The sequence below is a fragment of the Saimiri boliviensis genome, chromosome 17 (genome assembly GCF_048565385.1).
Source record: "Saimiri boliviensis isolate mSaiBol1 chromosome 17, mSaiBol1.pri, whole genome shotgun sequence".
NCBI classification, from domain to species: Eukaryota; Metazoa; Chordata; class Mammalia; order Primates; family Cebidae; genus Saimiri; species Saimiri boliviensis.
In genome coordinates, this window is record NC_133465.1 from 44,145,517 (window position 1) to 44,171,084 (window position 25,568).

The 25,568-nt window shown below is 56.1% G+C and overlaps 1 protein-coding gene across 1 annotated transcript in view; it reads left to right on the forward strand.

Annotated features, from left to right (window-relative positions):
* The window catches only part of ARHGAP23 (Rho GTPase activating protein 23), an 89,049-nt gene that overhangs the window by 42,353 nt on the left and 21,128 nt on the right, over positions 1-25,568 (forward strand). The window contains 11 exon segments of the mRNA XM_039476382.2: positions 4,720-4,875; positions 5,099-5,210; positions 5,430-5,487; positions 7,552-7,601; positions 7,603-7,675; positions 12,514-12,831; positions 14,549-14,610; positions 14,865-14,995; positions 16,782-16,903; positions 17,281-17,436; positions 21,048-21,126. Coding sequence (XP_039332316.2) covers positions 4,720-4,875; positions 5,099-5,210; positions 5,430-5,487; positions 7,552-7,601; positions 7,603-7,675; positions 12,514-12,831; positions 14,549-14,610; positions 14,865-14,995; positions 16,782-16,903; positions 17,281-17,436; positions 21,048-21,126 — 1,317 coding nt within the window.

Consider the following 25,568-nt stretch of genomic DNA (forward strand, 5'->3'; position numbering starts at 1 on the left):
TGGGCAAGACTCTGGGCTGGGTGCTGGTGGGATCACCTTGTTTCTCTGTCCATTCGTCGTCTGCCCGTCCATCCATCTATACTTCCATTTTTCTTCTGTTTTTCTGTCATCCCTTTTTCCATTCTATCTCGCATTCATTTATCCTTCCAGCATCTTTCCATACACTCTTTCTTTTTTCCCTTCCTCTCTCCATCCATCCATCTCTCCATCCATCCCTCCCTCTATCCATCCATCCATCATCTATTCTTCTTTCCTTCTTTCCTTCCTCACTCCCTCCTTTGTTCATTCATTTGTTCTGTCCTTTCTTCCACCCATTCATCCAACTTTGATCCCCTTCTACCCTTCCTTCCATCCTCCCATTCTTCCTTCCATCCCCTCATTCTTTCCTCCTCCCTACCAATCTTCCTTCCATCCTTCCATTCTTCATCCTCCCATTCTTCCCTCCATCCTCCCGTTCTTCCCTCCATCCTCCCGTTCTTCCTCCGTCCTCCCGTTCTTCCCTCCATCCTCCCATTCTTCCCTCCGTCCTCCCGTTCTTCCTCCATCCTCCCGTTCTTCCCTCCGTCCTCCCGTTCTTCCCTCCGTCCTCCCGTTCTTCCTCCGTCCTCCCGTTCTTCCTCCGTCCTCCCGTTCTTCCTCCGTCCTCCCGTTCTTCCTCCATCCTCCCGTTCTTCCCTCCGTCCTCCCGTTCTTCCTCCATCCTCCCGTTCTTCCCTCCGTCCTCCCGTTCTTCCCTCCATCCTCCCGTTCTTCCTCCATCCTCCCGTTCTTCCCTCCATCCTCCCGTTCTTCCTCCGTCCTCCCGTTCTTCCCTCCGTCCTCCCGTTCTTCCTCCATCCTCCCGTTCTTCCCTCCATCCTCCCGTTCTTCCTCCATCCTCCCGTTCTTCCTCCATCCTCCCGTTCTTCCTCCGTCCTCCCGTTCTTCCCTCCGTCCTCCCGTTCTTCCTCCGTCCTCCCGTTCTTCCTCCATCCTCCCGTTCTTCCTCCATCCTCCCGTTCTTCCCTCCGTCCTCCCGTTCTTCCTCCGTCCTCCCGTTCTTCCCTCCGTCCTCCCGTTCTTCCCTCCGTCCTCCCGTTCTTCCTCCGTCCTCCCGTTCTTCCCTCCGTCCTCCCGTTCTTCCTCCATCCTCCCGTTCTTCCTCCATCCTCCCGTTCTTCCTCCATCCTCCCGTTCTTCCTCCGTCCTCCCGTTCTTCCCTCCGTCCTCCCGTTCTTCCTCCGTCCTCCCGTTCTTCCCTCCGTCCTCCCGTTCTTCCCTCCGTCCTCCCGTTCTTCCTCCGTCCTCCCGTTCTTCCCTCCGTCCTCCCGTTCTTCCTCCGTCCTCCCGTTCTTCCTCCGTCCTCCCGTTCTTCCTCCGTCCTCCCGTTCTTCCTCCGTCCTCCCGTTCTTCCTCCATCCTCCCGTTCTTCCTCCGTCCTCCCGTTCTTCCCTCCGTCCTCCCGTTCTTCCTCCGTCCTCCCGTTCTTCCTCCGTCCTCCCGTTCTTCCTCCGTCCTCCCGTTCTTCCCTCCGTCCTCCCGTTCTTCCTCCATCCTCCCGTTCTTCCTCCGTCCTCCCGTTCTTCCCTCCGTCCTCCCGTTCTTCCTCCGTCCTCCCGTTCTTCCCTCCGTCCTCCCGTTCTTCCCTCCGTCCTCCCGTTCTTCCTCCGTCCTCCCGTTCTTCCCTCCGTCCTCCCGTTCTTCCCTCCGTCCTCCCGTTCTTCCTCCGTCCTCCCGTTCTTCCTCCGTCCTCCCGTTCTTCCCTCCGTCCTCCCGTTCTTCCCTCCGTCCTCCCGTTCTTCCTCCGTCCTCCCGTTCTTCCTCCGTCCTCCCGTTCTTCCCTCCGTCCTCCCGTTCTTCCTCCGTCCTCCCGTTCTTCCCTCCGTCCTCCCGTTCTTCCCTCCGTCCTCCCGTTCTTCCTCCGTCCTCCCGTTCTTCCCTCCGTCCTCCCGTTCTTCCCTCCGTCCTCCCGTTCTTCCTCCGTCCTCCCGTTCTTCCTCCGTCCTCCCGTTCTTCCCTCCGTCCTCCCGTTCTTCCTCCGTCCTCCCGTTCTTCCCTCCGTCCTCCCGTTCTTCCCTCCGTCCTCCCGTTCTTCCTCCGTCCTCCCGTTCTTCCCTCCGTCCTCCCGTTCTTCCCTCCGTCCTCCCGTTCTTCCTCCGTCCTCCCGTTCTTCCTCCGTCCTCCCGTTCTTCCCTCCGTCCTCCCGTTCTTCCTCCGTCCTCCCGTTCTTCCCTCCGTCCTCCCGTTCTTCCCTCCGTCCTCCCGTTCTTCCTCCATCCTCCCGTTCTTCCTCCGTCCTCCCGTTCTTCCCTCCGTCCTCCCGTTCTTCCTCCGTCCTCCCGTTCTTCCCTCCGTCCTCCCGTTCTTCCTCCGTCCTCCCGTTCTTCCTCCGTCCTCCCGTTCTTCCCTCCGTCCTCCCGTTCTTCCTCCATCCTCCCGTTCTTCCTCCGTCCTCCCGTTCTTCCCTCCGTCCTCCCGTTCTTCCTCCGTCCTCCCGTTCTTCCTCCGTCCTCCCGTTCTTCCCTCCGTCCTCCCGTTCTTCCTCCATCCTCCCGTTCTTCCTCCGTCCTCCCGTTCTTCCTCCGTCCTCCCGTTCTTCCCTCCGTCCTCCCGTTCTTCCTCCGTCCTCCCGTTCTTCCCTCCGTCCTCCCGTTCTTCCCTCCGTCCTCCCGTTCTTCCTCCGTCCTCCCGTTCTTCCCTCCGTCCTCCCGTTCTTCCCTCCGTCCTCCCGTTCTTCCTCCGTCCTCCCGTTCTTCCCTCCGTCCTCCCGTTCTTCCTCCGTCCTCCTAATTCTTCCTCCGTCCTCCCGTTCTTCCCTCCGTCCTCCCGTTCTTCCTCCATCCTCCCGTTCTTCCTCCGTCCTCCCGTTCTTCCCTCCGTCCTCCCGTTCTTCCCTCCGTCCTCCCGTTCTTCCTCCGTCCTCCCGTTCTTCCCTCCGTCCTCCCGTTCTTCCCTCCGTCCTCCCGTTCTTCCTCCGTCCTCCCGTTCTTCCCTCCGTCCTCCCGTTCTTCCTCCGTCCTCCCGTTCTTCCCTCCGTCCTCCCATTCTTCCTCCATCCTCCCGTTCTTCCTCCGTCCTCCCGTTCTTCCCTCCGTCCTCCCGTTCTTCCCTCCGTCCTCCCGTTCTTCCTCCGTCCTCCCGTTCTTCCCTCCGTCCTCCCGTTCTTCCTCCGTCCTCCTAATTCTTCCTCCGTCCTCCCGTTCTTCCCTCCGTCCTCCCGTTCTCCCTCCATCCTCCCGTTCTTCCTCCGTCCTCCCGTTCTTCCCTCCGTCCTCCCGTTCTTCCTCCATCCTCCCGTTCTTCCTCCGTCCTCCCGTTCTTCCCTCCGTCCTCCCGTTCTTCCTCCGTCCTCCCGTTCTTCCTCCGTCCTCCCGTTCTTCCTCCATCCTCCTAATTCTTCCTCCGTCCTCCTAATTCTTCCTCCGTCCTCCTAATTCTTCCTCCGTCCTCCCGTTCTTCCTCCGTCCTCCCGTTCTTCCTCCGTCCTCCCGTTCTTCCTCCGTCCTCCCGTTCTTCCTCCGTCCTCCCGTTCTTCCTCCATCCTCCTAATTCTTCCTCCGTCCTCCCGTTCTTCCTCCGTCCTCCCGTTCTTCCTCCGTCCTCCCGTTCTTCCTCCGTCCTCCCGTTCTTCCTCTATCCTCCCATTCTTCCTCCATCTTCTTTGTATCTTTCCTCTTTGTCCCTTCCATCCACCCTCCATCCCTCCATCCACTCAGCAGACATTTGTGTCAGGCCCTCTGTGTGGCTGCACACTCTCCTGGACTGGAGAGTCCAGCAGGGGTGATGGACAGCCAGGGACAGCCCGCTGGGATGGGCGTGTAGAGGGACAGGGAGCTGGAGGGGAGGGCTTGGAGAAGGACTGCAGTGAGAATCTTGGAGGAAGGACATTTGCGCTAAGACTGGAAGGATGAGGAGTTCATCAGGGGAAGAATGTTCAAGGAGAGGGAATAAAATGTGCAAAGACCCTGAAGCAAGAGAGGCAGGAACCCCGGCTGGGTGTGAGAACCCCTCCAGGTCCAAGGGTCTCATCAGTCACTGGGGTTGGCTCTTGAGAGCAGAGGGAACCCTCTCAGGCTCACTTTGCCTTAGACTGGATGTGGGAGAGGGAGAGGCAGGAGAGTAGAGGGTGATACCCAGGCTCCTGGCCGGGCTGGGGATGGTGCCTCAGCCCGTGTTGGAAGTGAGAGGGGGAGAAGGTTCAGGGCTGTTGACTGTGAGGTGCCCAGGAGGGAGCAGGATAGACGGGGGGTGGGGTGGGGGGATTTGGGGGAAGAGCAAGATGCAGGGTAATGGAGAGGGATGGCGGGAGCTGGGAGGTGAGCTCGCCCTGGGACAGCCTAGCAGACAGTGAGAGGGAGGAGGTCTGGGGCAGGGGAATACACAGGCCTGGAGGAGCCCCAGCTGATGGGGGAGCCCCTATCCTTAGAAAGCTCTCAATCTGATGGGGGAGACACCATCCCTGCCCTCAGGAGGCTCCCGGTCTGATGGGGGATTATTGGCTCTGCCCTCAGGAGCCCAGTCTAAGGAGGGTGGTTCAGCCTCACTCCCGAGGGGAGGCATTCCATGGCCACAGTCTGGACAGGGACCAGTCACGCTTGACAGTGGGCTTGTCGCTAGCAGGACCCTTTGGGATGTGTCTGAGCCTGGAGGCGAGAGGCATGGGGGACGGTAATGCTGGGGTGGGGGCAGGTGGGCTCCGCTCTCTGCCCGCTTCACACCTCTCTCCTTCCACGTGCACAGATGAGCCCACCAGCCCCAGCATTGACCTCCAAGCCAAGCACGTCCCTGCCTCTGCTGTGGTGTCCAGTGCCATGAACTCGGCCCCCGTCTTGGGCACCAGCCCATCCTCCCCGACCTTCACCTTCACCCTAGGACGCCATTACTCACAGGACTGCAGTGAGCGCTCCCCATGCCCCAGCCTCACCCTGTCCCCTGGCGCCCCATCCCAGGGGTCTCTGTTGGGCTTGCTGCCTGATGTCTGGCCTCTTCCTCTGGTTTCTGCTCCTCCTGGGGCCCCTTGGGAAAGTCACCTCCTGCCCCTGCCCAGAAAGGAGGGCTCTGGGAAGCCCCTGACCTGCAGCCCCGCTGACCCTGAGGCCCGATGTGGGCGGCTTTGCAGGCAGCATCAAGGCCGGCCGCCGCTCCTCCTACCTGCTGGCCATCACCACGGAGCGTTCTAAGTCCTGCGATGACGGGCTCAACACCTTCCGGGATGAGGGTCGGGTTCTGCGGTGAGGCCCCGTCTGGACGTGGGGTGGGGTGGGGTGGCCACAGGCGCACTGGCTGGCTGCTCTGGGGTGGGGCTTTTGGCCTTGGGGTCCTCTATGCACGGGACACTGTGCCGCCCCCGCTGGAAGGCCTGTGGGCCTTGGGGTTTGGTGGGTGACGAGATAGTGGGGAGGTCCCAGCTGTGCCGCCCACGTCCCTCACCCTCGGCCCTCGCTTTCCAGGCGCCTGCCAAACCGTGTCCCCAGCCTGCGGATGCTCCGGAGCTTCTTCACCGACGGGGTGAGCGGCAAGTGTGTGTGTATGTGTGTGCTGTGTGGGAGCGAGGGTGTCAGGGAGGTGGACAGGGTGAGCAGCAGGTGTGAGTGTGCGTGCGGAGAGAAGGTATCAGAAGAGAGAGTGTCATCAGGAGAGAGGGCGTCGGGGAGATGGGCCATAGCGTCGGCGTGGGGGTTTCTGCTTCAGCTGCTGCCTTCCCCCTCCTCCCTGCACCCCTCACCCTCGTGTCCACCGCGGGACCCGCCCTCCCGTGTGGGTCCCGGCATCCCTGCATGACACCTCCCGGCCCTACCCAGGGCCTTTGGGCTTAGCATCTCCTGCCTGGACTGGCTCTTTCCAGACCCACCCCCCATGGCCACATGACTCACTTCACTTTCTTCACGGTTTTTTAGGTCTTCCCTGAAATTCCAGCCTCCGCTTCTGACATTTCACACCTCCCGTCACTACTCTCTGTTTTCCTCCTCAGCACACCTCATGCACAATTGGTGTTTCCCTGCCTGGCTCCCTAGCTAGACTAGAAGCTCCCCAAGCTTACATTCGGGGCTTCATTAGTTTCCTTCACTACACTCAGTCAATATGTGCATCGTGTCTTGTCTTTAGGGGACGACGGGGCTGGGGGTGGAACTGGAAAGGTGGCCGGGACACAGGTTGAGATTGGTGGACAGGTGGAGTTCCCAGCCTCAGGTCGTGGGGAGGCTGGATCAGGCCTGAGACAGCTCTGGCTGGTTTTTGTTGTTGTTGTTTGTTTGTTTGTTTGTTTTGAGCTGGAGTCTCACTCTATTGCCCATGCTGGAGTGCAGTGGCATGATCTTGGCTCACTGCAACCTCTGCCTCCCAGATTCAAGTGATTCTCCTGCCTCAGCCTACCAAGTAGCTGGGATTACAGACATGTGCCACCATGCTGGCTAATTTTTGTATTTTTAGTAGAGATGGGGTTTCACCATGTTGGCCAGCTGGTCTTGAACTTCTGACCTCAGGTGATCCACCCACCTTGGCCTCCAAAGTGCTGGGATCACAGGTGTGAGGCACCATGACTGACTTCAAGTGGTCTTCTTCCTTTGGTCTCCCAAAGTGCTGGGATTACAGGCATAAGCCATCACACCTGGACATACTGTTTTTTAAATCATATATATTTTGTGTGTGTGTGTGTGTGTGTGTGTGTGTGTTTTGAGATAGAGTCTCACTCTATTGCCCAGGCTGAAGTGCAGTGGCATGATCTCAGCTCACCAAAACCTTCAGCTCCTGGGTTGAAGCAATTCTTGTGCCTCGGCCTCCTGAGTAGCTGGGGTTACACGCGTACACCACCACGCCTTGCTAATTTTTGTGTTTTTAGTAGAGATGGGGTTTCACCACGTTGGGCAGGCTGGTCTCAAACTCCTGACCTTAAGTGATCCACCTGTTTCGGCCTCCCAAAGTGCTGGGATTACAGGCGTGAGCCACTGTGCCTGGCGTCCCCCCGCCCCTCTTGGATGTTTTTGATTATAGATGGACTGGAAAAGCCATCTTGATGTCAAGCCGTCTGTCTCCTGGGTTGGTTGAACACCTCAGTGATGCTGGCACCTGGCTCGTTCCTTCCTTATCACTTGCTCTGCTTACTTAACTCTCCCTTGACTTGTGCCCTCTGCGGCTGGAGTCCTGCGGACACGGTCACTTCCTCTGTTTAACTCCTTGTGGACACGACTACCTGCTCCACTCACTCAGCATTGTTGGTGTTCCCACTTCCCCTGTTTATTTAACTCCTTGCCGACACGGTCACTTTCTCCATTTCCTTAATTCTAAGTCTGTAAAGTTTCAGGAGACTCCGGACCGGCTCCTCTCGCGTGGTGAGGCCTGTGATCTCAGGGCTGGCCGTAGCCTTTCCTCCTTCTGGCTTCTCCTTTATGGATGTCTCATGATCTCAACACAAGTGGTCCAGAGAGGACAGGCAACGTCCATGAGGTCACACAGCACATCAGGGCATAGCACAGACATACACCAGGCCCGTGTGGCCTCGAGTGGTACATGGGGTTCCTGAGATGCTGGCATTGTGGGAGCCACCCTAAACTGCCCTCTGTTGTCTCCCTGCAGTCCTTGGATAGCTGGGGCACCTCTGAAGATGCCGACGCTCCTTCTAAGCGCAGATGCGACCTTCAGCGATATCAGGAGAGAAGGCTGGTTGTATTATAAGCAGATCCTCACCAAGAAGGGGAAGGTAAGATGGGTGGAGGAATGAGGTGGAAGCTGGCTCCAGCAGAACCCTCCAGCTTCTCCTAGACCCATCCTGACAGCCTCTGCAGCCAGAGACAGTTTGCAGTGTAGGTTGCAGCATGAGGGATGGAGGTTAGATGCTAGGAAGAACTTCCTGGCAGGGGGATTTAAAGAACTTATGTAAAGGAAGTTAACAAGAAAGGTAGATTTTGCTGTGGGACAGATCTGATCAAGTTGTGCTTGGAGTTCTGGCGAAACCATGCCACAACAACCCTGACTTGACAGGCCACCCTGAGGATGGCCGCTGGGGCTCCTGGAAAACGAGGAGCAAGGCAAGGGTGATTTCCAGAGGAGAGCTGAGGCCCAAGAGGAAGGCAGGCAGGCCAGCAAAGAATGAAGTGTTCATCCTAAGGGCAACCAAAAGCTCTCGGGCGCGGGGGCTCTTCCCTAGGGAGTTACGGCTTTCAAATCTCCATTTGGCTCCCTGGGAGTGAGTTAGGGAGGGGCCACACTGGAGGCAAGAAGACCCGTTAGGAGCCACCATGGAGATCAGGTGAGAGGCGAAGGGGGCTCGGACCTGGAAACTTCGGGGAGTAGGTGGGGAGGGCCTGGGAGGGAACCAGCAGGACCCTGAGAAGAGAAGCGTGGGCCCTCGGATCCCTGGCACAGGCTGTGCTGCGGGCTGGAGAAGTGGGAGGAGAGACCACTGCCTTCCCTCCTGGCGGTTAGGATGAACCTGGGTTTCACTCTGACTGCCTCACCTGTCGTGAGAGCCTGGCTGACTCACCTGGCCATGACTCAGTGTCCCTGTCTGTAAATGGAGCTAACAGTAATCCCTCGCTCATAAGCCTATTGCTAAGGATTAAATGCAGTGATCTAAGCAAAGGTGTTACCCGGTGCCTGGCACTCGGAGCTGCTTTCTTCTGCTTACTGCCATTTGTTTTCTTTTCTGGAGACAGAGTCTCGCTCTGTTGCCCAGGCTGGAGTGCAGTGGCATAACCTTGGCTCACTACAGCCTCTGCCTCCTGGCAAGCAATTCTCTGCCTCAGCCTCCTGAGTAGCTGGGATTACAGGCGCGTGCCACCACGCCTGGCTAATTTTTGTAGTTTTAGTAGAGACCAGGTTTCACCATGTTGGCCAGGCTGGTCTCGAACTCCTGACCTCAAGTGATCTGCCTGCCTCAGCCTCCCAAAGTGCTGGGATTACAGGCATAAGCCACTGTGCCCGGCCCTGTCCAGGGTTTTAAATGCGCGCTGGGGATGCTAGGAGACTGGGGTTGTGTCTGTGACAGGAGGAGGCAGTGTCATTGCCGTTGTCTAGGTGAGTGAGGCTGGGTGCCCTGACCAAGGAGGTGGTATGGGGCCAGGTGGAGTGGACCCTTTAGAAGAGTTTCCAGGGGAAGGTGCGGAGGGGCCTGCCAGCAGCTGGGAGGTACAGAAGGAGGAGGAGGAGGCAGCGGCGAGGTTCCTGGATTCCTGGCTGGGGTTGAGGGAGGGTTGCGGGTGGTGGGACCCCTGGGCTATGGCATGCTGGAGGATCAGGTTTGGGGAGAGGAAGCCAAGGGGTTCCACTGGGGCTATGTGAAGTCTGAGGGCTGACAGACCCCAGTGGAGGTGTTCTGGGGACAGAGGCTCTGAGGGCGTGGCACTAGAGGGAGGGCTCCCTGGGGACTGCCTTTGTCTATCAGCACCGAGTCGTGTGTGCTTCTGTGTGGAGCTTGAAGGAAGAAGGCAAGAGACCCAGCTGAGCCTTGAGAGAAGTGTGGGGGGCAGGGGAGGTTAATAGAGACTGAAAAGAGCCAGCAAGTTGGCAGCAACACGTGGGGTGGGAGCCGTGAGGCAGGGAGGGGCTGGCCATGTGCACGATGTGCGGAGGGCCGCGTGTGGACCAGCACTTCCAGTCTAACGTGTGAGCTGCGTAAGGGTCCTCTGAGAGCGGATGGCTCCCCCTGCCAGGGTGCCTGACCCTCAGCTCCTGGGGGCCCTGAGCCCAGTTCAGGGGCAGGAGCTGGCCCCTTCCTGCTCACTGGCCAGTCCTGGAGGACAGGGCCTCCACTCCCTTGCTGCCCCAAACCCGATGCTGCTCATTCCCTGGGTGCCGTGGCCTGGGCATTAGAGGAGGGTCTTCAAGTCAACTTGAGGCTGTTGGTCCACCCAGGCTGTGGGCACCCTCTCTGTGCCCCTCCCAGCTCCAGCCTGTTGGAGACACGGGCTGTCAGGCAGAAGAGGGAGAGGGGCAGTGACTTGTCCCTGAAGCCTCAGCCCCTGCATGGGAGCTGCATGCGGCCTTGGTGACCAACTCCCTCACTCATTTACCAGCCAGAGACACTGAGGACTGGGAGTGTGGGTGACTCGTCCCGGGTCATCCCGCTGGTTTAGTTTCAGAGAATTGCCCTTGTCATCACCTCACCATAACATTAAAATTCCCCTGGAGGGCCCTGCTGTCTCCTACTCTCAATGTCCCTGTCCCCGTCCAGAAGTTCCGTGATGAGCAGGGCTCACAGCACAGGAGCCACGCAATGTGAGGCCACATGTGGGCTGTGCCCACCTGCCAGCCCCAGGGTCTCCTTGTCTGGTTTGTTCGGAGGGCCGAGGCCTGTGCTGGGTGTGGGGCGGTGGGTGGGCCACCAGCCAGCGGAGAGGAGCCCTTGCTCTGATGGGAGGTGGAGCTCCTGCCCTCCGGGTGCTCCAAGGATCATTAATTCATCTATTCAGCAAATACTGATGAATCCCTGCAGGCAGCCCTAGGTCCCGGGATATGGAAATGAGTGGCTGCACAAGCTCCCTATCAGGACAGCCTGAGGCTGCAGTAAGCTCTTGGAAAGCATTGAGGGAAAAATACGGTCAGACAAGGCCTACGGCAGAGGTGACGGTGTTGGGTGTTGACGCTGGAGCTCAGATCTGAAGGGGAAGGAAGCAGCCAGTTATAGAAGTGAGGGAGGGGCTTCGGCAAAAGGAACAGCAAGCGGGGAGACCCCGAGAACAGAAAGGCCTGGCTCACTCACCTGCAAGGGCCCCCTGGCTTGACACAGTGACAAAGGCGTGGAGATAAGTTTGGAGAGAGGCAGGGGCAGACCACAGGAGACCTTAGATTTGACTCTGAGGGCGATGGGATCTCAGGAGGGGATCCTGAGCAGGGGAGAGATGTGATCTTTTCATTCTAACACGCTCGCTGCAGCTGCTGGCTGGGGATGCTTGCAGGGGTGAGAGTGGAGACTGGGAAGGTCTGGGCGTCCTCCAGGCAAGAGGCATTGATGGCGAGGACCCGGTGGTGGCAGGAAAGACACAGATGGGATGTTTTGGAGGCAGAACATTTGAGACTTCCTGATGGATGGGATGTCAAGGATGAGGAAAAGGGAGGAGTCAAGGCCAGTTCCCAGGTTTCTGGGCAATTGGGTGGGTGGACTGAGCTGGAAAAGATGGGGGTAGAGGGTGGAGAACGGGTTTGATGTTAAGAAATCACATGGCCTGGCAAGTATTGTGCAAAGCGCCCATGGGACCTGCACACAAAGACACTGAGCAGGGTGGGGTCCCGGGCTGGGGCTGGGGAAGACGCTGGGCCAGGGAATGGCCATCAGCAGATGGACCCGGTTTAAAGGCACGGCACAGATGACATCCCTGAGGGAGGTGTGCAGGGAGAGGAGAGGAGAGTCAGGACATAGTTCTGGAGTTCCGCCTCCTTTAGGGCAGGATCTCTTACCCTCAGCTCTGCTGACATTTTGGGTCAGATAATTCCTTGCTGGGCGAGGCTGTCCTGTGTGTTGGCAGTCTTGGTCAGCATCCCCCAGATGCCACAGCACACCCTCCAGCTCCCTCCACACAAATGTCCCCTGGGGATGAGCCTCCTGGCTGTTTACAGGTGTAGAGGGTGGGGGAGGAGAAGGAGAGAAGACTAGGCAGGAGCCAGTGGGATTAGGAAGAAAGCTGGGAACACGGGGTCTCAGCTGCAGAGATAGGGTCTGGAGAGGGAAGGAGGGACCAGCTGTGTCAGATGCCGCTGAGGGGTTAACGCAAGAGGGAGAAGGGGCTGGGCACGGTGGCTCATGCCTGTAATCCCAGCAATTTGGGAGGCCGAGGCGGGAGGATCACCAGGTCAGGATTTAGAGACCACCCTGGCCAACATGGTGAAACCCCATCTCTACTAAAAATACAAAAAGTAGCTGGGTGTGGTGGCACGTGCCTGTAATCTCAGCTACTGGAGAGGCTGAGGCAGGAGAATCGCTTGAACCTGGGAGGCGGAGGTTGCAGTGAACTGAGATTGCAGTGAGCTGAGATCGTGCCATTGCACTCCAGCCCAGGCAACAGAACTAGACTACATCAGGAAAAAAAAAAAAAAAAAAAAAAAAAAAAAAAAAAAAAAAACCAAGGGGGAGAAGCAGCCACTGGCTTCGGCCACGTGGTCGTTCTTGGGTGTCCCTGAGAGCCACTTCGGGGCAAGTGGAGTCTTGGGTTCTGAGCAGTTTTGCTGGGGTGAGGGCAGCATGGGGAGGGTCGTGGGCTGGGAGTGGCTGCCCAAGGATTTCATGTACAGAGGGCCATGCTGGATGTCTGGGTGTTGCCACCACCCGGTGAGTGTGGATGCTGGTGATTAGAGGGGAGAGGGCTGGGGCGTGCTGGGGCGCTTGAGGGTGATGGGTAGGGGTGTCCAGCAGGTGAGGGGCTGAGAGAGCATTAGTGGGCTGTGGGCAGGAGGCTGCCCAGGTCCAGCCGAGTGGAGCAGGGGGCTCCTGGTAGGCAGTGCGGGGCCCGTCCCCCGGCAGTCCTCTGTCTGCTACTCTGAGGGCGGTGGGCAGGACTGGCCTCTCACCACTCCCGTCTCCCCCAACCCCGTGTCTCCCTGCAGAAAGCGGGCAGCGGCCTGCGCCAGTGGAAGCGGGTGTACGCCGCGCTGCGGGCGCGCTCGCTCTCGCTGAGCAAGGAGCGGCGGGAGCCCGGGCCGGTGGCGGCGGGGGCTGCGGCGGCCGGCGCAGGTGAGGACGAGGCGGCGCCAGTCTGCATCGGCTCCTGCCTCGTGGACATCTCCTACAGCGAGACCAAGAGGAGGCACGTGTTCCGGCTGACCACCGCTGACTTCTGTGAATATCTCTTTCAGGCTGAGGACCGGGATGACATGCTGGGCTGGATCAGAGCGATCCGGGAGAACAGCAGGGCCGAGGGCGAGGTGAGGCCCGGCCCGCCTGGCAGCCACAGAGGGTGGGCAGGGTGGCCTCTCACCGGCTGTGGATCTGGGATGACCGCTCTGAGCCTCACTTCCCTCTGCTAGAAAAGGGGGCTGACAGGAGGACACCTCTCGATTGTGTCTCCCTAGGTTTTGGGGTAAGGAGGGTGCGTGGGCAGGGCTCACGGAGGATCTGGGGTCCTCAGGTCTGGGGACTGGCAGTTACCATCTTGATCTTCGTGATGACAAGGATTATCATGACTGTGTCAGGGTCACTTTGGGCAGACTCTAGCATGGAGGGGTCAGCTCTAGGCCAGTCCCAGCTTTTCGCAGGAGGCGAGGAAGGCAGGGGCCTCCTATGGAGTGTGTTAGGCCATGAGTGCCCCCGCTCCAGAACTGCATGGGGCTGGCCTGTCTGCAGGGGGATGAGCACACTGACCTTGTGAGGAGGCCGAGAGGCTTGGCTTTGGCCACAGGTTGGCAGGGGTGGAGCCAAGGGCTTCGGCAGGGATTTTGGGAGAATTTTTATTTTTTTTGAGACTGAGTTTCACTCTTGTTGCCCAAGCTGGAGTACAGTGGCACAATCTCGGGGCACCAAAACCTCCACCCCCCAGATTCAAGCAGTTCTCCTGCCTCAGACTTCCAAGCAGATGGGATTACAGGCATGCGCCACCATGCCTGGCTAATTTTGTATTTTTAGTAGAGCTGGTTTTCTCCATGTTGGTCATGCTGGTCTTGGACTCCCGACCTCAGGTGATCTGCCCACCTCGGCTTCCCAAAGTGCTGGGATTACAGGTGTGAGCCACCGAGCCCAGCGATAATTTTTTTATTTTTTGAAACAGAGTTTTGCTCTTGTTGCCCAGGCTGGAGTGCAATGGCATGATCTTGGTTCACCACAACCTCTGTCTCCTGGGTTCAAGCAATTCTCCGGCCTCGGCCTCCTGAGTAGCTGAGATTACAGGCACCCACTACCATGCCTGGCTAGAATTATTACTATTATTTTTAATGGCACCTCTTACAGTATTGTACCTGCACTCCAGGGGCCTGGGTGGGGATTCTTCCCCATTCACTCCCTTGGCCAGGAAACTGCACAGAGGTGCCTTGAGACACCCACACAAAGCCATGTGGGTGTCCTGGGCCTGGGGTCTCTGCCAAGAGAGCAGGGGGCCCGGGCCTGCTCTGGGCATGGGAGGGGGTGGTGGTGCACAGCCTCTCGCTGAGGACACATCCTCTTGCTGACCAGGCTCTGCTCTCCCTGGAACAGCTTTCCCCACTGCAGGGAGGAAGGCACCTGGAATCTGGGCCCTCCTCTGGGGGCCTGGCTTATCTGCCCCCAACAAGGCATGATCAGGGGGTTCCCAAGCCACTGTCACTAAGGCAGTAGCAGCCTCTCCTGGGGCCCCTCCTCCGCACCTGCTCAGCGTCTGCCAGGACGGTGGCAAGTGCTGCCTGTGTGATTCCCCACCCAGCCCCAAGCCTGCCCTGTTAGCCCCCCATGTTTATTACCGAGGAGACTGAGGCTCAGAGAGGCTAAGAGGCTTCCCCAAGGCCCCACAGCTGGTGAGAGGGTGCAGGGAAGTCTGGGCCTGGTCTTTCTCACTCCAGGGTCTGGGCTGTCCACCTGGCAGGTGGACAAGAGGGGAGTCAGGGCCCGGGATAAGTCCTGGGGTGGGCTGGCTGTGGGCACTGACGTGGTCCACTCTCTCTTCTCCTGCTCTAGGACCCCGGCTGTGCCAACCAAGCTCTGATCAGCAAGAAGCTTAATGATTATCGCAAAGTGAGGTGAGGCCCAGCCTTCGTGGAAGTGTCCCCTCTGTGGGGGTGGCGGGGGGGCTCTAGGCAAAGGATGTTCTCCTGACCCACCTCCAGGGCCACCCTCTGCTGGGGGAAGGGGCATCCAGGGTCTCCGGCTGCAGTCAGGCATGGATGCGTTGCCACAGGATGGAGGGGAGGTCCTGAGCAGCAGGAGGCCAGGGTGGGTGGCCTGCTGGGCCACCCCAAATGAAGACGTCTCCTCTCCCGCTTTTCCTACACAGCCATAGCTCTGGGCCCAAAGCTGATTCCTCCCCCAAAGGCTCTCGAGGCCTGGGGGGCCTCAAGTCTGAGTTCCTCAAGCAGAGTGCAGCACGTGGCTTCAGGACTCAGGACCTGCCCGCAGGGAGCAAGGGTAGGAAGGTGGCCACTGAGACAGGGTGGTGTGTGGGCCAGGGGACATGGGGAGGGGAGGGCATGTGTATGCGTTGGGTTGGGTCTGCTTGTGTGTGCCAGGGTTACCCGGTATGTCTGTCCTGTGAGGGTCTGGGGGCTCTCAGGATCTCGGGGAGGAAGGGCCTGGAGCCTGATTCCCCTCCCTGACATCCCTGCCAGTGGTCCTCTAATCTCTGCTGGTGTCTCTGCAGGGGCGAGGCCTACCCTTTCCAAGAGCAACCTTTCCCATCTGCACGTACTTTTGACTGTTAGGAAGTTCTTCCCTGGCCAGACAAGGTGGCTCACACCTGTAATCCTAGCACTTTGGGAGGCCGAGATGGGTAGATCTCCTGAGGTCAGGAGTTTAAGACTACCCTGGCAAACATGGTGAAACCCTGACTCTACTAAAAACACACAAAAAATAGCTGGTTGTGGTGACATGCACCTGTAATCCCGTCTACTGGGGAGACCAAGGCATGAGGATCACTTGAGCCTGGGAGGTGGAGGTTGCAGTGAGCCAAGATCATGCCACTGTACTCCAGTCTGGGTGACAGAGTGAGACCCTGGATTAAAAAAAAAAAAAAAAGAGTTCTTCCCTTGGGAAAGCAGGCATGGTTGCTGGTACCTATAATCCCAGCATTTTGGGAGGCTGAGGCTGGAGGATTGCTTAGGCCAGGAGTTTGAGACCACCCTGGGTAACATAGTAAGACCCTAACCCTACAGAATATTTTTTTACGTTTCATTTATTTATTTATTTAGAGACAGAGTGTCACTCTGTCATCTAGGCTGGAGTCCAGTGGTGTGATCTTGGCTCATTGCAACCTCCACCTCTTGGGTTCAAGCGATTCTAGTGCTTTAGCACCTCGAGTAGCTGGGATTACAGGCATGCGCTACCATACCTGGCTAATTTTTGTAGTTTTAGTAGAGACAGGGTTTCACCATGTTGGCCAGGCTGGTCTTGAACGCCTGGTCTCATGTGATCTTCCTGCTTCAGCTTTCCAAAGTGCTGGGATTACAAGCATTAGCCACTGTGCCTGGCAAATTTTTTCTTTTTTTGAGACGGAGTCTCACTCTGTTGCCAGGCTGGAGTACAGTGGTGTGATCTCGGCTCACTGCAACCTCCTCGTCCCAGTTTCAAGCCATTCTCCTGCCTCAGCCTCCCGAGTAGCTGGGACTACAGGCGTGCGCCACCACGCCCAGCTAATTTTTGTATTTTTAGTAGAGACGGGATTTCACCATGTTAGCCAGGATGGTCTCAATCTCTTGACCTCGTGATCCACCCACTTCAGCCTCCCAAAGTGCTGGGATTACAGGCGTGAGCCACTGAGCCTGGCCAAAATTTTTTTAATTAGCCAGGTATGGTGTTGTGAGCCTGTAGTCCCAGCCACTCGGGAGGCTGAGGAGGGAAGATCGCTTGAGCCCAGGAATTTGAGCTGCAGTGAGCTATGATCATATCACTGCACTACAGCCTGAGGGACAGAGATGCAATCTCTAAAGAAACAAAGAATGTTCTGTGGCTCCCACCTTGTAGTTTTGGCCCATGAGGCCACATGGAAGTCCTTACATTGGTCTGGGCCTCTCCTCTGGGGTAAGCATCGTCCCCATTAGGCCTTCTCTCTTGCCATACAGTGTCTCATCAGCTCTGGGCATCTGGGTGCTTCTCTGATGGAGTCCCCATACGTCCAAATGTGTGAATGTGGCAGTGAGTGTGTGTGAGCCTCCTGGGCACCCCAGCTCACCCTGGCTGTCTGTCTCCCCCACGTCAGATGAGAGTGCTGCAGCTCCTAAAACCCCCTGGGGCATCAATATCATCAAGAAAAATAAGAAGGCCGCCCCAAGGGCATTTGGGGTCAGGCTGGAGGAGTGTCAGCCAGCCACGGAGAACCAGGTGGGTCTCTGCCACATGCCAGAACAGGCACGGCAGGGGGGACACCGAGGCACAGAGAGTCAGAGCAGCAAGGGACATGGAACCAGCTCTCCATCTCATTGTACAAACACAGCTGGGAAAACAGCCCAGAGAGGAGAAGGTCCCCGCCTGCCCCGGGCCTTCAGGGAGGGAGCAGCAGGCCCAAGGCCGAGCCCGGTTCCTTTTCAGACCATGGCAAGGCTTTGATATCATTTCTAGCTCCCAGACTGGAGGCAGCAAGGGCCTTGTGTTCCCCGAAGGGTTCCTGGCAGCAGCTCTGGGCCTTGCACTGTCCCCATCTTGGCCTCCCCTGCTCCTCTGGCCCCTGTCCCCCTAACACCCCTGCCCTGTGTCCCCAGCGCGTCCCCTTAATCGTGGCTGCGTGCTGTCGCATTGTGGAGGCTCGAGGGCTGGAGTCCACGGGCATTTACCGAGTGCCCGGCAACAACGCAGTGGTGTCCAGCCTGCAGGAGCAGCTCAACCGAGGGCCTGGGGACATCAACCTGCAGGACGAGGTGGGTGAAGCTGGGGGGTCTGTGGAAGGGCGGCCGAGGTGGCGTGCGGGTGGCGCTCTGCTTGGAGAGTTCTGCGGCCTGTTGTGTTGCATGCATGGTGTCCTGTGACATGCCTGGCATTGGTCCAGAACACCACGATGGGCAAGATGGGACCTGCCCTTGGGCCAGCCTGGGGATGGGCATCACCCCAGGCTGAAGCAGAACAAGTAAATGCAGTCATGGCCGGGGAGCCCTGAGGCAGAGGCCCAGAGGACAGACGGAGGTCCTGTCCGAGTGTTTAGGGTGAGTAGAGTTCACTACAAGCCGGTGAAAGCCAGGTAAGGCCGTTCCTGGCAACAGAATGGCCTGTGCAGTGGAGTGAATGTTTTCTGCTATGGTTTGCTCTGCTGCATTCCCTCCTTCTCTTCCTCCTCTTCCTAATCCTTTTTTTTTTTTTTTTTTTTTTTTTGAGACAGAGTCTCGCTCTATTGCCCAACTGGAGTGCAGTGATGCGATCTTGGCTCACTGCAGCCTCCACCTCCCGGGTTCAGGCGATCTTCTTGTCTCAGCCTCCGAGTAGCTGGGATTACAGGTGCGCACCACCATGCCCAACTAAGTTTTGTATTTTTGGTAGAGACGGGGTTTCACCCTCTTTGCCAGGATGGTCTCGATCTCTTGACCTTGTGATCCGCCCGCCTCGGCCTCCCAAAGTGCTGGGATTACAGGCGTGAGCCACCACGCCCGGTCTCTTCCTAATCCTTTAACAATGTAAAAACCATACTTAGCTCAAGGGCCATCGAAAGGCAGGCTCTGGCTGGATTTTGCCTACAGACTGTGAGTGGTTTGCAGACCACCCGCTTAGGGAAGGGGGAATGTTGGGTGTTTTCTAGAATGGCCAGCAATTTGGGTGGCTGCAACATGCAGAGAGTGGCTGCTCAGGTGAGATGAGCTCAGCTTGTGGAGGGATCTGCAACCACACTTAAGTGTTTCCAGCTGAGCCTGTGATTCTCAAATGCTGTTCCCCAGAGTCCTAGGGTTCCCCAGAGGGGCCTTGGGAGGCCAGGGGCAGGTCAGGACCCCCTGTCCTTGCTAGGGCAACCCTGCTTTGCCCTGTTTGTTGTACTGGGTTTTCCTGTACAATTTTATTTGCCGAAAGGGGCTCTGATAAAGATATTTTGGAAACCATGAACGTGGGCAGTGATGTGTCCCATGAGTCACACACGTGAAGCCTCATGAAATACATGTCTTCCGGTCGTTGGGGAATGGGAAGATGATACAAGTGTGTGAGAAGTTGTGGACAAGAGAAAAGCTCTCTCATCAGGGACCACACTGTGATGAGGAAGGAGAGGGTGCTCAGGCTGGAGCAGGTGGCGGCTCCCGGGTTTGAGTATCTGAGGAATGAATAGGAGGGGGCAGGTGGACCAGAAGGCCGTGGAGTGTGAGATGATGGCATTTTCCATAACCCCAGGGAGGGGGTTTGAGGGTTAGTGCAGAGAGTGCATCCGCCTCCTGGGCTTGGAGGTAGGGAGGGTGAGGCCCCGGGGGACGGAGAGGGCGTTTGATGGCTTCACTGAAGCCTTCAACCTTGATCTGATGGACAGTAGGGAGCTTTTGATGGTTCTTAAGCTGGGGAGGCATCGTGAGAGCGCAGTTCAAGAAAGAGTGATGCTCCTGCTCATGCCCGATGGATAGGAATGGGGAGGGCAGGGGTCTGAGGAGAAGGTGCTGATCTATGGAAACACCAAGGGTCGGAGGACTTGGTGGTCCCAGAGGAATGGGGAGGAGGGGAGCAACCCTAAGAGTTGGCTGCCTGAGACGGGGAAGGAGAGGGAAGAAGAGGTGCACATCTGAGCTGGGGCTGGTGGCATCTCCCCTGGCAGAAACCAGGGAGTAGCATGAGAGGTGGACCGGAGGGGCCGTCTTAGGGAGTGGCTCCATTGGATTTGGGGTGTGGAAAGTCCACTGCATGGGGTGAGGCCATAAACAGGCGTAGATTGAGCATGGACTAGAGAGTGGCGTGGGTCCTGCTGTGGCTTGGGCATGGGATAACTGAAGGCGGGCAGCAGAACAGCAGGGGCCACACTCAGAGTGGGGCAGAAGGAGAAGGCCACCGGCAAGGCTGGGTAAGGGCAGGCGCTTCACTCCAGAGAAGCCAGGAAGCCCTGGCCGGGGCCTTGGGCTTGGCAGCTGGGAGATGAGACGAGCCCACACCTGAGGGCCGGGAGGTAACGGGGTGTGGTGGGCAGGAGCTATACTGGGTGTGCGTGGGTGTGTGTGGTCAGCTTGGCCTCAGCCAGGGACGAGGGGGCTATGCTGGCAGGCAGCTGGTCTAAGTCAGGGCCGGATGGGGGCCTGGCAGGTGTATTGGGTGTGTCATTTTGTCTTAGACATCATTGCGTCATTTGCTGTGGGGTGTGCTGGGAGTCAGTGTGGCAGACGAATCTAATCCCCCGTGAGCCTACGGGGAGGGTATTGTTGTGGGATTGTCTGACGTTAAGCTGTGGATCCATGGTAATGAGTATGTGTGCGGCTGCGTTGTGTCTCTGTTGGGAATATTAGGTCGCTCTCTGGGTCTGAGTTATTCGGAGCCATTCCCAGCAAGGTGGCTGTGCCTGCCTTGGCGGCAGTGTGTGGTGATGGTGCCACCTGGTGGACAGAATGGACAACGACCCAGCCGTTCGTTCTGGTACCTAACCGTTGATTTTAGACCAGGGTTTCTCAACCTCAGTGGGCACTTTGGGAAGAGCAGTTATTCACTGTGTGGGGTTGTCCTGTACGTTGGAGGACATGTGGCACCATTTGTGGCCTCTATCCACTAGATGCAAGTGGCGCCTCCCAGTTGTGAAAACCAAAATGGCTCCAGGCATTGTTAAATGTCCTCTCGGGGTGCAGTGGGGCTCTGCGGGACACAATTGCCTCCTTCTGTCAGAACTACTGATTTAGGCCATGGAAGTACCAGGTTGACTGTCCTAGCTAGGTGAAGTGAGACAGACGGGATCCCGGCTCCTCCTGGAGCTTACAGTCCTGCAGCGAGACAGGCATGAACACAGACACAAAAGCAGGAAATAATGACAAACAGGATTAAGAGCCACGAAGGAAACGAAGTCAGCGCTGGGGTACAGGTGGCAGGCAGTGGTCCACATGGCTGCTTTAGCTATCGGGTCAGAGAAGGCCTCTCTGAAGAGCAACTTTTAGGCGGGATGAGGAACCAGTCTTGTGGAGGCGGGGAGGAACGTTCTAGTTGAGGGAACCAGCATGTGCAGAGGGCCTGAGATAGGAAGGCGCTGGCACCAATGACTGCTGGGTCACAGATGCTTCACCTGCACCCAGTGGAGGAGGCAGCTGTCACTCAGTGTGTCCTGAAGTGCCTGGCCTAAAGAAGGCTCCTGGGACTTTCTGTGGATGGGCAGCTGTTGGAACCCAGGGGAGGGAGGATCTGGGGCCAAGTGTGAGCGTGGGCACAGGACCTTGCTGGGGACTCAGTTCTGCTGCCACCACCCTGATGAGCAGAGAGCTTGGTCTAAGTGGGTCCCGAGAAGGCCTGGTGGGCTTGATTGGGCTCTGGGGTGATCACAGAGGCATGGACATCAGGCTGGGCCTGCCTGTGGCCTGACATCTGCTCTCCCCCGCAGCGCTGGCAAGACCTCAATGTGATCAGCAGCCTGCTGAAGTCCTTCTTCCGAAAGCTGCCTGAGCCGCTCTTCACCGATGGTGAGTAGGAGGTGGAAGTGGGGGCGGGGAGGGGCTGCCACTCTGTGCTGCACCCGACCACAACTTTTTTATTTGGTTTGTTGATTTTACTTTTTCTTTTTTTCTTTCTTTGAGACAGTCTTTTTTTTTTGAGACAGAGTTTCACTCTTGTTACCCAGGCTGGAGTGCAATGGCGTGATCTCGGCTCACCGTAACCTCCGCCTCCTGGGTTCAAGCGATTCTCCTGCCTCAGCCTCCTGAGTAGCTGGGATTACAGGCACGCACCACCATGCCCAGCTAATTTTTTGTATTTTTAGTAGAGACAGGGTTTCACCTGTTCACCGTTGTTGAACAGGATGATCTCAATCTCTTGACCTCGTGATCCACCCACTTCGGCCTCCCAAAGTGCTGGGATTACAGGCTTGAGCCACCGCGCCCGGCCGAGACAGTCTCGCTCTGTTGCCCGGGCTGGAGTGAAGTGCTGCAATCACGGCTCATTGCAGCCTCAAGCTCCTGGGCCCAAGCAATCTTCCCAGCTTAGCCTCCTGAGTAGCTGGGACAAGAGGTGCACACCACCACACCCAGCTAATTAAAAAATATATGTGTGTGTGTGTGTGTGTGTGTGTGTGTGTGTGTGTATATATATATATTTTTTTTTTTTTTTAAAGAAATTGGGGGTTTTCATGTTGCCTAGACTGGTCTTCAACTCCTGGGCTCAAGCAATCCTCCTGCCTGTTCCAGCCTCCCAAAATGCTGGGATTACAGGCATGAGCCACCACACATTTTTTTTTTTAAAACACAAAAGCTTGTAAAAAAAAAAAAAAAAAATACATTGTACAGATGTGAATAAAGAAAACAGCACAGGACCCCGTGAATCTCCCACTCCCTTTCAAGGGAGGTTGGAGCTAACACTTTCTGAGGGTTACTGTGTGCCAAGCACAACTCCCTACAGCAGCTTCCCTCTACAGATGGGGCAGCTGAAGCTCAGAGAGGTTAAATGCCTCGCCCAAGGCCACACAGGTTGCATGTGGCAGAGCCAGGATTCGACCTGCGGGGTTGGGCTCCAGAGCTAAGCTCTTAGCCGCTTGCTGAGCTGCTTATTCACAACCTGTTGTGTTTCTCTCCCGGCCCTCATGCATGGCAGAGATACGCACATGCATATGCCGGGTTTGGAGTTGGGCGGGTTCAGGGGTGTCGTGGCAGATGTTTAACATCTATCTCCACGGGAGAAAAGCCCTAATGTCTCGAGTTTTCCAGCTTCCATGTTGTAAATACTCCTATGATGGCTTATTCAAGCCACCAACATGATGTCACCAACATGGAATTGGGGCGAGATGCCCACAGTCGCTCTCAGGAGCCAGTGTGAGTGGACTCCAGCACACCGCTGGTTGAGTTGTTTTTAACAAAAGCAGAGATGTAATTCTGAGGTTCATTCGTGTCAGTGCGGAGAGCTCTACCTCATTCTTTTAAATCAGCCACATAGAATTTCATGGTTTGAATAGACTATAATTTCTTTTTTTTTTGAGACGGAGTTTCGCTCTTGTTACCCAGGCTGGAGTGCAATGGCGCGATCTCGGCTCACCACAACCTCCGCCTCCTGGGTTCAGGCAATTCTCCTGCCTCAGCCTCCTGAGTAGCTGGGATTACAGGCACGTGCCACCATGCCCAGCTAATTTTTTGTATTTTTAGTAGAGACGGGGTTTCACCATGTTGACCAGGATGGTCTCGATCTCTCAACCTCGTGATCCACCCGCCTTGGCCTCCCAAAGTGCTGGGATTACAGGCTTGAGCCACCGCGCCCGGCCTAGACTATAATTTCTTTAAGTACTCCTCTATTGATGGATATTGGGTGGTCTTCAAGTGTTTGCTATTATATAACCTGTTGCAATGGCTTTCCCTGAGTCAGTCCTTGCACAGCCGGATCTGTGCTCTCTGAGGAGATTCTTAGATGTGGAATTACTCCATCAAAGTCCCGGTGAACCTTTTTGAGAGCTAATTTGTCAATTGCACTCTAAGAAAGAGGCCCTGGTTTAGACTTCCACTAATAATGTAATGCCTGTAATCCCAGCTACTTGGGAGGCTGAGGCAGGAGAATGGCTTGAACCTGGAAGGCAGAGGTTGCAGTGAGCCGAGATTGTGCCATTGCACTCCAGCCTGAGCAACAAGAGTGAGACTCCAGCTCAAAAAAAAAAAAAAGCAAGAGTTTGTCTCCCCACATACCCATCAGCATTGGTTATTATTACTATTATTATTATTATTTAAAGGAAGTGCGCGGTGGCTCACACCTGTAATCCCAGCACTTTGGGAGGCCGAGGTGGGTGGATCACCTGAGGTCAGGAGTTCAAGACCAGCCTGACCAATATGGTGAAACACCATCTCTAATAAAAATACAAAAATTAGCTGGGTGTGGTGGTGTGCGCCTGTAGTCCCCGCTACTAGGGAGGCTGAGACAGGAGAGTTGCTTGAACCTGGGAGGTGGAGGTTGCAGTGAGCCGAGATCGTGCCACTGCATTTCAACCTGGGTGACAAAGCAAGACTCTGTCTCAAAAAATAAATAATAAAAATAAAAATAAAATAAAAATTATTATTTGACACAGAGTCTTACTCTTGCTCAGGCTGGAGTGCAGTGGCATGATCGTGGCTGACTGCAGCCTTGACCTCCTGGGCTCAAGTAATCGTCCCACCCAGCTTAAGTAGCTGGGACTACGGGTTTTCACCACCACACCCAGCTAATTAAAATTTTTTTTTTTTTTTTTTTTTTTTTTTTTGATAGAGGCAGGGTCTCACTGTGTGGCTTAGGCTGGTCTTCAACTCCTGGTCTAAAGTGATCCTCCCGTGTCAGCCTCCCAAAGTGCTGGGATTATGGGTGTGAGCCGCCTAACCTAGATAGCATAGAATATTCTTAATATTTTAAACTTTTGCTAATCAGATAAGGGAAATGGTATCTCATTATTGTTTTTATTTTCATTGCCCTCATTACTAGGGAGATTAAATCATTTTTGATTAGCGTATTGGCTGTTTCTATTTTCTCTGTCATTGCTTGAGCAGACCATGCACCCATTTTTCTGTTGGGTTGTCTTTTTCTCATGTTGATTTGTGGGAGACAAGCTCTTTGTGTATTATACATATTAACCCTGTGTTAGTTTTTGCAAATATTTGCTCTGGCCTGCCATTTGCTTTCTCACTTTGCAATACAGGAACTAAAAGCAGGCTGGTCTGATGGTAGTGGGTTATCAGAGCTTATTAACATTAGTGTCACTAAAGTTGGTATACAACCCCCCACTGCTAAATTTGACTGGCTTTTTTTTTTTTTTTTTTTTTGAGACGGAGTTCCCTCTTGTTACCCAGGCTGGAGTGCAATGGCGCGATCTCGGCTCACCACAACCTCCGCCTCCTGGGTTCAGGCAATTCTCCTGCCTCAGCCTCCTGAGTAGCTGGGATTACAGGCACGCGCCACCATGCCCAGCTAATTTTTTGTATTTTTAGTAGAGACGGGGTTTCACCATGTTGACCAGGATGGTCTTGATCTCTTGACCTCGTGATCCACCTGCCTCGGCCTCCCAAAGTGCTGGGATTACAGGCGTGAGCCACCGCGCCTGGCTTGAGTGGCTTTAAAAAAAGAAAGAAAGAAACTAAAAGCAGGTTGGATGTGGTGGCTCACGCCTGTGATTCCAGCACTTTGGGGGGCCGAGACGGGCAGATCACCTGAGGTCAAGAGATCGAGACCATCCTGGCCAACATGGTGAAACCCTGTCTCTACTAAAAATACAGAAATTAGCTGGGTATGATGGTGGGCACCTGTAATCCCAGCTACTCAGGTGGCTGAGGCAGAAGAATTGTTTGAACCTGGGAGACAGAAGTTGCAGTGAGCTGAGATTGAGCCATTACACTCCAGCCTGGTGACAGAGTGAGACTCCTCAAAAAAAGAAAAGAAAAAGAAACTGAAAACAATTTTTTTTTGAGACAGAGTTTTACTCTTGTCACCTTGCCTGGAGTGCAATGGCACGATCTTGGCTCACTAAAACCTCTGCTTCCCAGGTTCAAGTGATTCTCCTGTCTCAGCCTCCTGAATAGCTGGGATTACAGGTGCCCGCCATCATGCCCAGCTAATTTTTGTAGTTTGGTAGACAGGTTTTGCCATGTTGGCCAGCCTGCTCTCGAACTCCTGACATTGGTTGATCCACCCACCTCGGCCTCCCAAAGTGCTGGGGTTATAGGAGTGAGCCACTGTGCCTGGCCTAACAATTTTTTATTTTATTTACTTTTTTGAGACCAAGTCTCACTCTCACCCAGGCTGGAGTGCAATGGTGCAATCTCCAATCACTGCAACCTCCACCTTCCGAGTTCAAGCCATTCTTCTGCCTTAGCCTCCCAAGTGGCTGAGATTACAGGCGCCCACTACCACGCCCAGCTAATTTTTGTGTTTTTAGTAAAGACAGTGTTTTCGCCAAATTGGCCCGGCT